The following is a 10,698-nucleotide window of genomic DNA, read 5'->3' as shown; positions in this document are numbered from 1 at the left end:
TGGCAGTTCCTCAGAGGAATATAGTGCACTCCTTGCACATATCTGACCAAAATCCAGTCCAAGTTCTGGCTTGTGTCACAACATCAGGAACATACATCACCTTATGACACAGGTTATTTGATCACAGAAGCTAAGCTGGCTGAGGATACTGCCCTTTCCATGTGACAAATACTCTCAGTGGGTAATTTGCCTTGGTGGTGGCTGTGCCATGAAGCAGAATGGTCTTGCTAATGGACCTGTTGGAGCAAGTCCAGAGGAGGCCACACAGATGCTCTGAGGGCTGGAGCAGCTCTGCTCTGGAGCCAGGCTGAGAGAGCTGGGCTGGGGCAGCCTGGAGAAGAGAAGGCTCCTGAAGGGGAGACCTTAGAGCAGCTCCCGTGCCTAAAGGGGCTACAAGAAACCTGGAGAGGGGCTTTGGACAAGGGCCTGTAGGGACAGGCCAAGGGGAATGGCTTTAACCTGCCAGAGGGGAGACTGAGATGAGCTCTGAGGCAGAAGTTCTTCCCTGTGAGGGTGCTGAGGCGCTGGCACAGGGTGCCCAGAGAAGCTGTGGCTGCCCCATCCCTGGCAGTGTTCAAGGCCAGGTTGGACACAGGGGCTTGGAGCAACCTGCTCTAGTGGAAGGTGTCCCTGCCCGTGGCAGGGGGTTGGAAATGGATGAGCTTTAAGGTCCCTTCCAACCAAACCATTCCATGGTTTGGGTTGGATTACTCACAATGAGAACATTCTCAAGACGCAATGGCTTATTTAGAAACTCCTGCTGTGGAAATCTTGCAGAAGGTCTGAATGAAGATCAGTATCAAAAAATAATCCATGTATTTGTTCTCCCACTGAATAGATCCTGGAAAATGTCTGGGCCAAACACTGGGCTGGGTCACAGCTCATGGCTGGAGATTTCCTTCTTCTCTGCCTGTCCACCTGGGACAGCCTGGAAATCCTTAAGCTCTTCTTTGTCTTCCTGAATTTCCACCTTGTTCCTCTTGGCCATGATCCTGTTGATTTCCACGAAGGTTTTGTTCTTAGTCTCAGGAACAATGAAGAAGATGTAAACCATAGAGGCGAGGCAGATGGCACAGAAGATGAGGAAGCTGTAGGGCCCCAGTCCAGCCTAGTGCAGTAAAAGAAGACAGAGCAGGGATCAGGAGAACACTCCAGTTATGCACTTTACATGCTTTAGACATGCTGAACCCTGAAATAGCTATCAAAAAAGCAGCCACAGTGATGTGCACATATTTTAAGTTGAACAACTAGAAGTTAGGGGTGGTTCTAGATTGTCTTCTCTTACCACCACCATGGATTTATTGGAAACTACCACTGGTTTACTGGAAAAGGCGGGTGAGGGTCTGTTACAGAAATCAAACTAAGCTCACTCTTTGCCCAAGCTAAGATCACCAACTGCAGCAGTTGCAGTTGGTGAGGATCAGTTTGAAACACTGACCTAGAGAGCAAAAGCTAGGATTGGGAATTTGCAATCTGGTCCATGCTCCTGAATTCCATATCTGGCACCCACGTGGAAAAGTAATTGCTTTCTTTTAAACCATGTGCAACAGAGAGATGTGATAAGGAAATGCTGACTAACATCACTTTATTGTCCTTAATATATAATCCTGCATACAGGTACTGGGAACCAACTAGGGCAATTATGGCTCTCAGGATTAAAGGGCTCTCTGTAGGAACACAGGGGTGAAGATAGTAATTTTAAGCTGAAGTCTTGCCCTGTTGTGTGATTGCATCTTACCTCCATGTAGAGGAACACAAGCCCCACAGTGAAGTTGCACAGCCAGTGCACAGACCCACCCACCATGAACGCTGCAGGCCGGGATGACTGCAGGAACATCTCGGTGATCAGCACAAAGGGAATTGGACCTGGAAGATAGTTGCACGTTTGGAAATCCCAAAGGCAATTCCCCTACTCTGAATTCCCAGATTACACTGTTCATCTCAGTGGCAGGCAATAGTTTCTAAACTACTAGTGTTTAGAAACACCCAATACATCAAATAAGGGATTAAATGAAGGAAATACAGGGCATTTAAACGACTTGCCTAAATTCACACACAGCAACCAACCTCTTCTCTCTTATGGCTGCACCTCAGCCATGAACCCATCTCCAGCATAAGTTGTAAAATAAGATTGATAAACACAAACTGTCTCTCCAGAGAGCACCCCATGAGCAGCAACTAAGAAAGACTTGCTCTTTGAGCAAGAAACAGACTGTTCTCATTAACAGGGTGAGGCCACAGGTCCCAAAGACCTGGTATTCCCCCTCCAGCAATGTCCCTGCCCTCAGTGCTTGAATCTGCCTGGTGGCATAAATGGAGAAGGAAAGGTTGTACGCAATTCCATCTGCTAGTAAAACCTCTACAGGAGTTTCAATACCACGTTGCTGCATCCAGGCAGAGGCTGGCAGGGCTTTCCAAGCTAGCCAGATAACTCCACCATGCTGAGAAGCAGAGTCAGGACAAAGCCTTCCCGATACCCACATTTATCTGCACATCTCCTTTCTGCAAAGTCATCTGCAGGGTCACGTGTATAATTTGAATGGCTTCTAATTTGATGTGTTGCCCACAGATGCAAGCATGCCACATCCCTGCCCAGCTGGTAGGGCTCACTAGCTCAGCATAGTTTTGCTCCTGGTCTTACTTGGGGAATATCAGGCACAAGCACAATTGTGCCTTTGCTCTTTTCTTGACAGCCAGATGCTCCCCTGCCTCACAGACACAGCCAGCTTCTCACTGGAACATAAATAAGCCTAGCTGACAACCCACACAGTGCATGGCCACACAGAGAAGAAATTCTATCTCCTTGGATTAGCTCCACAAAGCTTTTGGTTTGAAATTGAACATAACACTTGGCTTTCCCAGGTTGTGGAGGAGACAGGACAGGACTGTGCATACTTACTTGCTCCAATGGCATGTCCAATGATGTAAACAATGACACACACTATGCTGAGGTAAGACATCCATGAGACAGTGGTCTGTGAAGAATTTAATCACAGATTACATGTGGTCCCCATCTGAGCATCACCAACACATTCAAAGCACTATTTGTAGTAAGATCTGAAGGGGTTCTAAAGCCAGCATCACCCTCCATTGCCAGATATGTCCACACGTAGCCACAAAAATCATAGCCTGGGTATGATCCTTGCTTCCAACAAATGGATGCAACAGGTATTATGAACATGATGTGCAGCATTCAGACAAGCAGAATTATAGCTTTTCCTGGCTTTAATTTAGGTAGATATACAAGTACAGAGACCTTTCCTATCATCCCTTCCCTCCCAGGGTGTAGAAGCAACTTCAGCATATACCAATGGTTCCCTGGGCAGTCCAGAAATGCACAGACAAGATCACCTGAGCCATCCAGCTACACACCTGGAGATTGAGGGCCAAAGTTAACACTGCACAGGAGGCACAGCACAATCCAAAGCCAGCAAGGAGGAGGATTCTCCTTCCCAAGGATTCCACAATGAAAACCTGAAAGAGACAGAAGAGAGTGAGAGACCAGGCACGTGGGGCACAGAACTCATTCCAGCAAAACTTATTGAGATAATCTTTGTCTTTTAAGAAATTCAGTGACATTTCCACCATCTGCTGATGGTCAGTCACTTTGGTTAATGTAGCTGCCTTCAACCTACGGCCACTCCAGGGCATCTATTGTGCCAAGCAGCTCACAGTATGTGTAAATAACGTAACCCAATTTAACCAGTGAGAGACAGAAGAGACTGGGCAAGCCAGAACTCGACAAGCCCTAATAGAAACTTACAGCAAGCAAGGTCATGACGACGTTGATGGCACCTATTGACACAGTGACATACTGAACATTGTTGTCATCCACTCCTGCCGACAGGAAGATTCTGTCTGCGTAGTAGAAGACCTGCAGCAAAACCAGAGCTGTGTTTACATGGGGCCAAAGGCAGAACATGAGAATCCCATTTTGGCTGCTTTTGCACCCTGGAACTGGTGCACAGGAGCCTGAGAACTGAATTCTTTCATTTCTGGACATTGGTGTTTGGATCCTGGCACAGGCACTTTACTTTAAAATGTCCAAACTACCCTTAACAGGACAGATTAACTGTATCTAGTACTTGTGTGTGCTGGGTTTGGGTCAGCACTGGCCCACATCATCCACTGTAAAGCCCCATCCCTTTATTACTCACCCCCCTGGCCTTTCCCATGTGGCTTCCCACTCACCGCATTGATCCCCGAAAGCTGCTGGCCCATCATCATGACAATGATGGAGATGAGCTGCCATCTCAAGCCTCTGAAGGTGCACAGGCTGAATACAGAGAACTGTCCTTCTTCCTTTTCTGACCGGTCTTCTTGGCGCATTTCTTGTATCTCATTATCCACATCATCCTGGCCTCTCAGCTTCTGCAGAGCTAGTTGGGAGAGGAAGGTGAGTTATGGACCTCAGAGAGCAGGTCTACAGCGAGCTCTCCTGCTTCAGATGAAGACAGAACACTGTTCCTACCATGGGCAGTAGTGCTTCCATGGTGGGAACTCAGGGATTCACATATGTAAAGAAAGGAGCAATGTTGCAGGAATTCAATCCACCAGCAACATGCCAGTGGAGTTTTTCATACTCGCTTGCATCACTTTTTTCTGCTGTCAGTCATGTCCCACAGATCTATGCCATTCCACCCCCCCCTTCCACTAAAGGATGATACTGTACCTCGTCGTGCTTGCTCTTCATTCCCCTTTTGTATCAGCAAATATCTGGGACTCTCAGGGAAAAAGGGCAATGTAAGGAGCTGAATTAGTGATGGGATCCCAGTGAGCCCCAGCAGCACGGGCCAGCCTGTAACAGTGAGATAAGATGACAGCTATGAGACATCTTCCCTCTGTGGGGTCCACAAGAAAGTCCCGAGCCAGGAGTTTACCTTCGGCATTCCCAAGGATGCTGTTGAGACCAAGGATCTGAGCTATAAGGATCCCAATGGTGATGAAGAGCTGGGGAACGACCCCAATTGCACCTCTCAGGTTTTTTGGGGACATTTCTCCAAGGAACATGGGAACCACGTTGGAAGCCAGACCTGGTAGAGAACAACATTAGACATGCAGCTGCCTGGTGCCAGCACACTCACCATATTCACTAAGATACCTTTTTCCTATGTGAGACCAAAGTGATCCCTGCTGGACCACAGTGGGAAACCTCACACTCAAGCCCTTCTGCTTCAGCTGAAGATTTAGTGTCATCTTCTGGCCAGTGAATAAGCTGTGTGTGTTTTCCTCACTCTTCAGTGGAAGACAGGACAAAAATCACATGGCATTGGTTCGCTCAGTACATGGAGAGGTACAAAACCCATCACTGAATCTGGTACCCTCAGAAACTCTGGCTTTGGGAGTGCAACCTGCCCACCTTCAAAGCAAATCACTACTTGGTGCTGTGAGGCTCTAGCTTAAATGCTCAGCAGCAAAGCATTTGAGGAGCCTGAGAAGGCAGCAGTAGCCTGTCCTGCCTGCAGAGCTGGTGGGTGATATGGGGGCTCTCAGTGTTCATCTTCATAAAAATAGCTTTATCTAAGCAGGGCCTGCCAAGTCCTTCAACACGATACGTGCAAAGAATACTGTGTGCTGCTCCAGAGGTGCTCACTCCCTCAACGTGTATGGGAGAGATTCATACTTCCCCTAAAACAAGCAAAGAAATCAATACCCAGACAAGCTAATGTAAGGGTGGAAGGATGCGCCTTCTTGCTGGCCTTTGTAAATTCACTACTCCTTTAATTGCTTGGTAACACTTTGCAGAGAGCTTTGCTGGTGTGAGATCTCTCACCAGTTCCATGCTGGAAGAGATATTTAATAGTACACGGGTTATTTTGAGGAACACTGCGTTGTAACCCATAGTAACCCCAGCAAGCTGCCAGCTCCATGTTTATGCTGTAAATCCTGGCATGCAAACCCCAAAGTTCTGGAGTCAAATGATCACATGAATCTCTCATCTTTCATTTCTAAGCTTCCTAGCCTTCAGGAGCATGGAGTTAGAAAGCTATTGTCTGGAAGCCAAAAGGCATAGGAACAAGTATTTAAGGAACTAGAAAACATTATAAAAGTAAACTCATGAGATGCAGTGGTGTAAGTCTGTATTATAAGCAGCCTTTTAGTTGCCCAGATTAAATCATGCTACCAGCATGGACTACTGCATTCAAATAACAGTGGCTTTCTGACTGCTCAGACCAATGCTGATCAAGCCCTGCCAAAAGGGGCCTTGCACACAGCAGTGCTGCCAGCACTAGAGCTGCCCTTTTGCTAGGCAGAGGTGCACTTAGATCCTACCAGAGCTCCAAGCCTCATCGAACCTGGCCTTGAACACTGCCAGGGATGGGGCAGCCACAGCTTCTCTGGGCACCCTGTGCCAGCGCCTCAGCACCCTCACAGGGAAGAGCTTCTGCCCAAGAGCTCATCTCAACCTCCCTTCTGGCAGGTTAAAGTCAGTTATAAATTACTAGAAAGAGAGATCGCACTTAACAGGTCCTTTTGTATTTATGCAGGGATCCCATGCTAAGAGCAGCTGCCAGGCTTAGGAGAGTCAAAAGCCAAACCAAAACCACTGGAGTAGATGAATTTCCTGCCATAGCTCACCAATTTCAATTGCTAGGTGTTACAGATCGTTTTCCTATCTCAATTTCTTGTTTTCTTCTTTTATCCTTACGGGATATCCCAATTCAATAAACAAACCAAGAGGAATGTCAGTCTAACCAGCCCAAAGCCAATGAACTGAGCCTAAATGCTGTTATAGGACTCATCAACCTGGCTCTGCACATGCTTGGTACAATGCTATGGAGGGCAGCTACCCCTTCTGGGTTGGTTTGTTCCATATTACTGTAGCTGTAATACAGCCACTTACACCAGCAGCACAACCCCCTTTCTCCTTGGCTTCCCAGTGTCTATGCAGTAAACCCAGTGGCTCAGAACCCTTTGCTCTCCCTTTTAATGTTTCTTTCCTCCTGCAGGAAGAACAGTCTGTCCCAACTCTGGATTGTTGGGTCTGGCATCGTCTCCAATGACTTTTATTTAGAAGAATTATTCTGTTTCTAATTATATTAAAAAGAAAAAAATAAAAGGGGTATGTGTGCACAAAAAAGGCAAGCAAGGCTTTAAAATGGCTCATAATAGAGATCAGCAGCAGCAAGTTTCCTGGCTGCTGGAGCTCCAGCGCCTAGCAGATGCTCATTGCGGAGGATAGCTGCATCTACAGACACATATCTCCTCTGTACATCTTGCATTCCAGTCTCTCTGCCCTTGTCTGCTATAGATCTTTACTACCCCTGCAACATGCAGATGAGAACTGTGATTCTAGTACAGCACTGATATGCAGATGTATGGCTAAAATGTGCTACCTGTGAAACCACCCCTTGTGACAATAAGAGACCTTTACATAGCCAAGAATGTATTTATTGCTCTCCCTTCACCATCCACTTACCAGCATATATTCCCATGATAACACGTGAAAAGATGATCACTTCATAGGTTTTTGCTAGCTCTGAGGTTCCCATTAGGATTGCAGCAGTGATAGAGAAGAGGTTACTTATCAGCAAAGTGCCCTTTCTGCAAGGTAATAGAAAAAGAGACAGATTCAGTTGATTTTTTTCCTAAGGCCCTTGTAGCAGAGAGATCCCTCTGTGCCATAGTGTCCAAAACTCACATGAACCACCATCCCAAAGACTACTCACAGGGAAAATGGCAGTTGTCCCATTTTCCCTGCAGTGAATGAAGGCTTTGAGATGATCTTAAAGGTCTTTCCCAACCTAGTTGATTCTGTGATTCTCGGGAAACCCAAGCAGCAGAATCTGGGCCTGATCTCAGACTTTCATCATTGCTGTTTACCTGGCTCAGTGCCCAACATATGGCCTTGACTATATTGAAACCATGTAAGATCTTCTACACATGGGAGACAACACGTATTGCTGAGCCCAGCGGCTAATCACTGCCCCATTTGCCTTACAATCAAGGTGTGTGACACTGTCATGCTCCTGATGGGCTTGGCAAGCCTTATCTGAACCCAGAAACTCCTGCAGAAGGCTCTTAAACACCACTGTCACGTACCGGCCACAGTTGTTGACCAGAGGCCCCACCATGAGGGACCCAAAAAAGCCACCCAGAGGGAACATGGACACAGTAAGAGACCAGAGCAGGGTCTGGAAGCCACTGTCCATAGGCACTCCATGCCTGTTGTAGAAGGTTTGGTTGTAAAAGTCTTGCATGTACTGGAATGAAAGACAGAGCATGTTTAGCACAGTGAGTAAAGTTTCCATGCTCTAAAAGCTAGGTAACAACAACTGCCATAAAGCTTTAAGCAAACATCTTGATAAAAACCAGAATAGCTGACTTGGGAAATGAATGCAAGATTGGGATGGAGAAGCCTGGCCTAAGTAACTGTTACTACAAGTTATCCTGCCTTATAGGATTTGCCTGCTTTCCCGAAGGGAAGGCATTTCTCACACCCAGTCTCTCCTAGGCATAAAGTCCAAACTGCAGCATCATACACCTTAACACCCCCCTTATTTCCTGGGGAACCACTTCTCAGCTCCAAAGCATGGAGAAGTACAAGCACCTGCCCACAAACACCCATAACCTACTGTTACCCTCCTGCCTTGTTTCGTTTGTAAATCTACTCCCAGGCCATCGTCCACTCCATAGTCCAACCTACCGGGGCCGGAGAATTGATCACAGACACGTTGTACCCATACTGGAAAGAAGATCCAAATGCAGATATCAGCGTTACCATTGCAAGCAGAAGTGTCATTTTCTGCAGGGGGGAGAGAAAACACAAACACCACCTCAGCAGCAGGTTTGGCTTTGGGCATAAATGGCAGTCGGTAAAAATAAACACCGTAAAACTTGCTTTCTGTGTTTTTCACTTCATGTTACTCTGTAAAGAAAGCTCAGTGGGTTGTTCTCATTATAACTCATTCTGTTCTGCTTGATTTGCACATAGTCATTACAGTAATTCATTCTGTTCTTTCCTGGTATTGATGGAACACTTGGATGATGAGTAATTGTCAAGTTACCCTTCTTGGAATACCACCCCACAGGGAAAAAGGTTGTGTGCAATTATTCTTTCTCCAACATGCAAATTGGGTAGTGAAATAACACAGGATATTGGCACAGGGAAACTTTAAGAAGAAGAGATTTTGTATGAAGTGACAAAATCCCTTTCCTGCTCATTTGTTCTGCCTCCCACATTTCAGGATCAAGCGCTTTATGGATCTAATCCGATTGCCACTGAAGCCAATTAGAACTTATCCAAGTAGCTCAGCGACGGCTTGGTTGTGGAGTATAAGAACAGCTCTTTGCAGTTAAGCAGAAGGGTGAAATTGCCACCTGGAGTAGGACCAAACACTGGCCATGTTTGTGGTACACAGACCTCAGGGTTACAAGCAACTTGCTTTTTGCAATGCTTCAGTTGCTATTCAGTCCTCAGGCTGCCCACAGTGTATTGACTGAGCTGGTTTGGGATTTTTTAGTAGCTCACTAATAGCTCTCATTGCTGCTACATCAATAAAGTCATTTTTCATTCAGACACATAATTTTCTGTCACCATCATTAGCCTTAATGCCTGCAAGGCTTTATGTCCCAACACCCAAGTCAGGTCCTACGTGAAGGATCTGTCATTTCCCTAATGGAACATATTGTCCAAAGAGCTGCTGGTACCCCTTACATTCCCTATATTCCTCAGCAGCTGGGAGATCTGCAGGGTTTAAGGCACTGCAGAAGATCAACCCCAGTTGATCTCAGAGTAAGGATCAGGAGGAAGCTGAGGCTTCCAGCTACATTTTCTAGTAGACTGCTGACATTCTGGCACTGGTGATGAAAAGCAGGCTGCCTTCCCCTCATTAAACAAATCCCAGGAGCTCCAAAGAGCCACTGGTGTTAATTGTTCACATTCAGCATCTTAAGAAATCCTCTGGCACACACGAGCATTGCATTGTGCAAGAGTCCACAAAAATGCTGCTGTGAAAGGCAGCCCCCATCCAGAAGCATCCACAGCCTAAAACTGATCGGAAAGTAGGACAGAAACCTCATGCACAGAAGGGAAAAGTCACACAGAAGTTACATGGCAAGTCAGCTGCAGACAGAGAGAGAATCTTGAGGCTCAGTTCAACACTACGCTTGCAGATAAACTGGGTTCAAGAACATACACATCTGTGCTCTCCCTGGGAGCTCAGTGTGCGTGTGTCAGCCTGAAAAGATCTTGGTCATCTCCTACCTGCAGAGCTCCCACAGCTTGCTCTATCTTGCTGTGGGAGGCTCAGGTTGAAGAACAGTGTCCAGCACACTTACCCCCTTTGAGCCTTCATTGCTGTCAGAGCTCTGCTTCTCTCGTTTCAACTTCATTTTGGTGTTTGAACCACAGCCACCGAGCACAGGCTTTTATAGCCAAAACAGACCAGGCAGTGGATGGGAACGCCCTGCACAGACAATCCCCCTCTGACTTTCCAGATAGCATCCAATCAATGACAGGCTCTATCAGCTGAAGTGAGTTGTTGCTCTTGTCTGATCATTCCCTTCTTCTGCGTGACTGCCTCGTGACTTCTCTTTCTTTCTCCTCGTTCAAGCCCGTCACTGCTGGGTCAGATATTCTGCTGCCAGATCCTGGCTCAAAACAGACGTGCTGCCTAGCTACAGGGAAACAGGCTCCTCTGCCCCACTAGAAGGGGCAGCCTTATTGCAAAAGCAGCTAAACGAGCTGTTTCCTCC

At 46.8% G+C, this 10,698-nt stretch overlaps 1 protein-coding gene across 2 annotated transcripts; it reads right to left on the bottom strand.

The window, feature by feature from the left end:
• Positions 1-799: 799 nt before the first annotated feature.
• On the bottom strand, positions 800-10,685 carry LOC115617422 (solute carrier family 2, facilitated glucose transporter member 5-like). Of its 2 annotated transcripts, XM_030507874.1 has the most exons (12): positions 10,282-10,685; positions 8,648-8,746; positions 8,044-8,204; positions 7,421-7,545; positions 4,881-5,033; positions 4,673-4,798; positions 4,192-4,379; positions 3,764-3,874; positions 3,373-3,474; positions 2,900-2,975; positions 1,739-1,866; positions 800-1,108 (listed from the first exon to the last, which is right to left on the bottom strand). In XM_030507874.1, the coding sequence occupies exons 1-12, from the start codon at positions 10,333-10,335 to the stop codon at positions 875-877; spliced, it is 1,557 nt and encodes a 518-aa protein (XP_030363734.1). In that variant the 5' UTR covers positions 10,336-10,685; the 3' UTR covers positions 800-874. The 2 variants fall into 2 exon arrangements, with proteins under 2 accessions (XP_030363734.1, XP_030363735.1); XM_030507875.1 differs by lacking the exons at positions 8,044-8,204; positions 10,282-10,685 and having other exon boundaries at positions 8,648-8,688.
• Positions 10,686-10,698: the final 13 nt, after the last annotated feature.

This window comes from Strigops habroptila, chromosome 16 (genome assembly GCF_004027225.2).
Source record: "Strigops habroptila isolate Jane chromosome 16, bStrHab1.2.pri, whole genome shotgun sequence".
Classification (NCBI taxonomy): Eukaryota; Metazoa; Chordata; class Aves; order Psittaciformes; family Psittacidae; genus Strigops; species Strigops habroptila.
The sequence above is the reverse complement of the archived record's forward strand: the minus strand, read 5'-3'. Positions and strand labels throughout refer to the sequence as shown.

Bases quoted from the DNA above. Each gene is read 5' to 3' on its own strand.
- LOC115617422 (XM_030507874.1), bottom strand. From the start codon at position 10,335: ATGAAGTTGAAACGAGAGAAGCAGAGCTCTGACAGCAATGAAGGCTCA. The intron at 8,747-10,281 runs GTAAGTGTGCTG...TCCCCCCTGCAG, and splicing joins GCAATGAAGGCTCAAAGGGG to AAAATGACACTTCTGCTTGC. The intron at 8,205-8,647 runs GTAGGTTGGACT...CTTTCATTCCAG, and splicing joins TGATCAATTCTCCGGCCCCG to TACATGCAAGACTTTTACAA.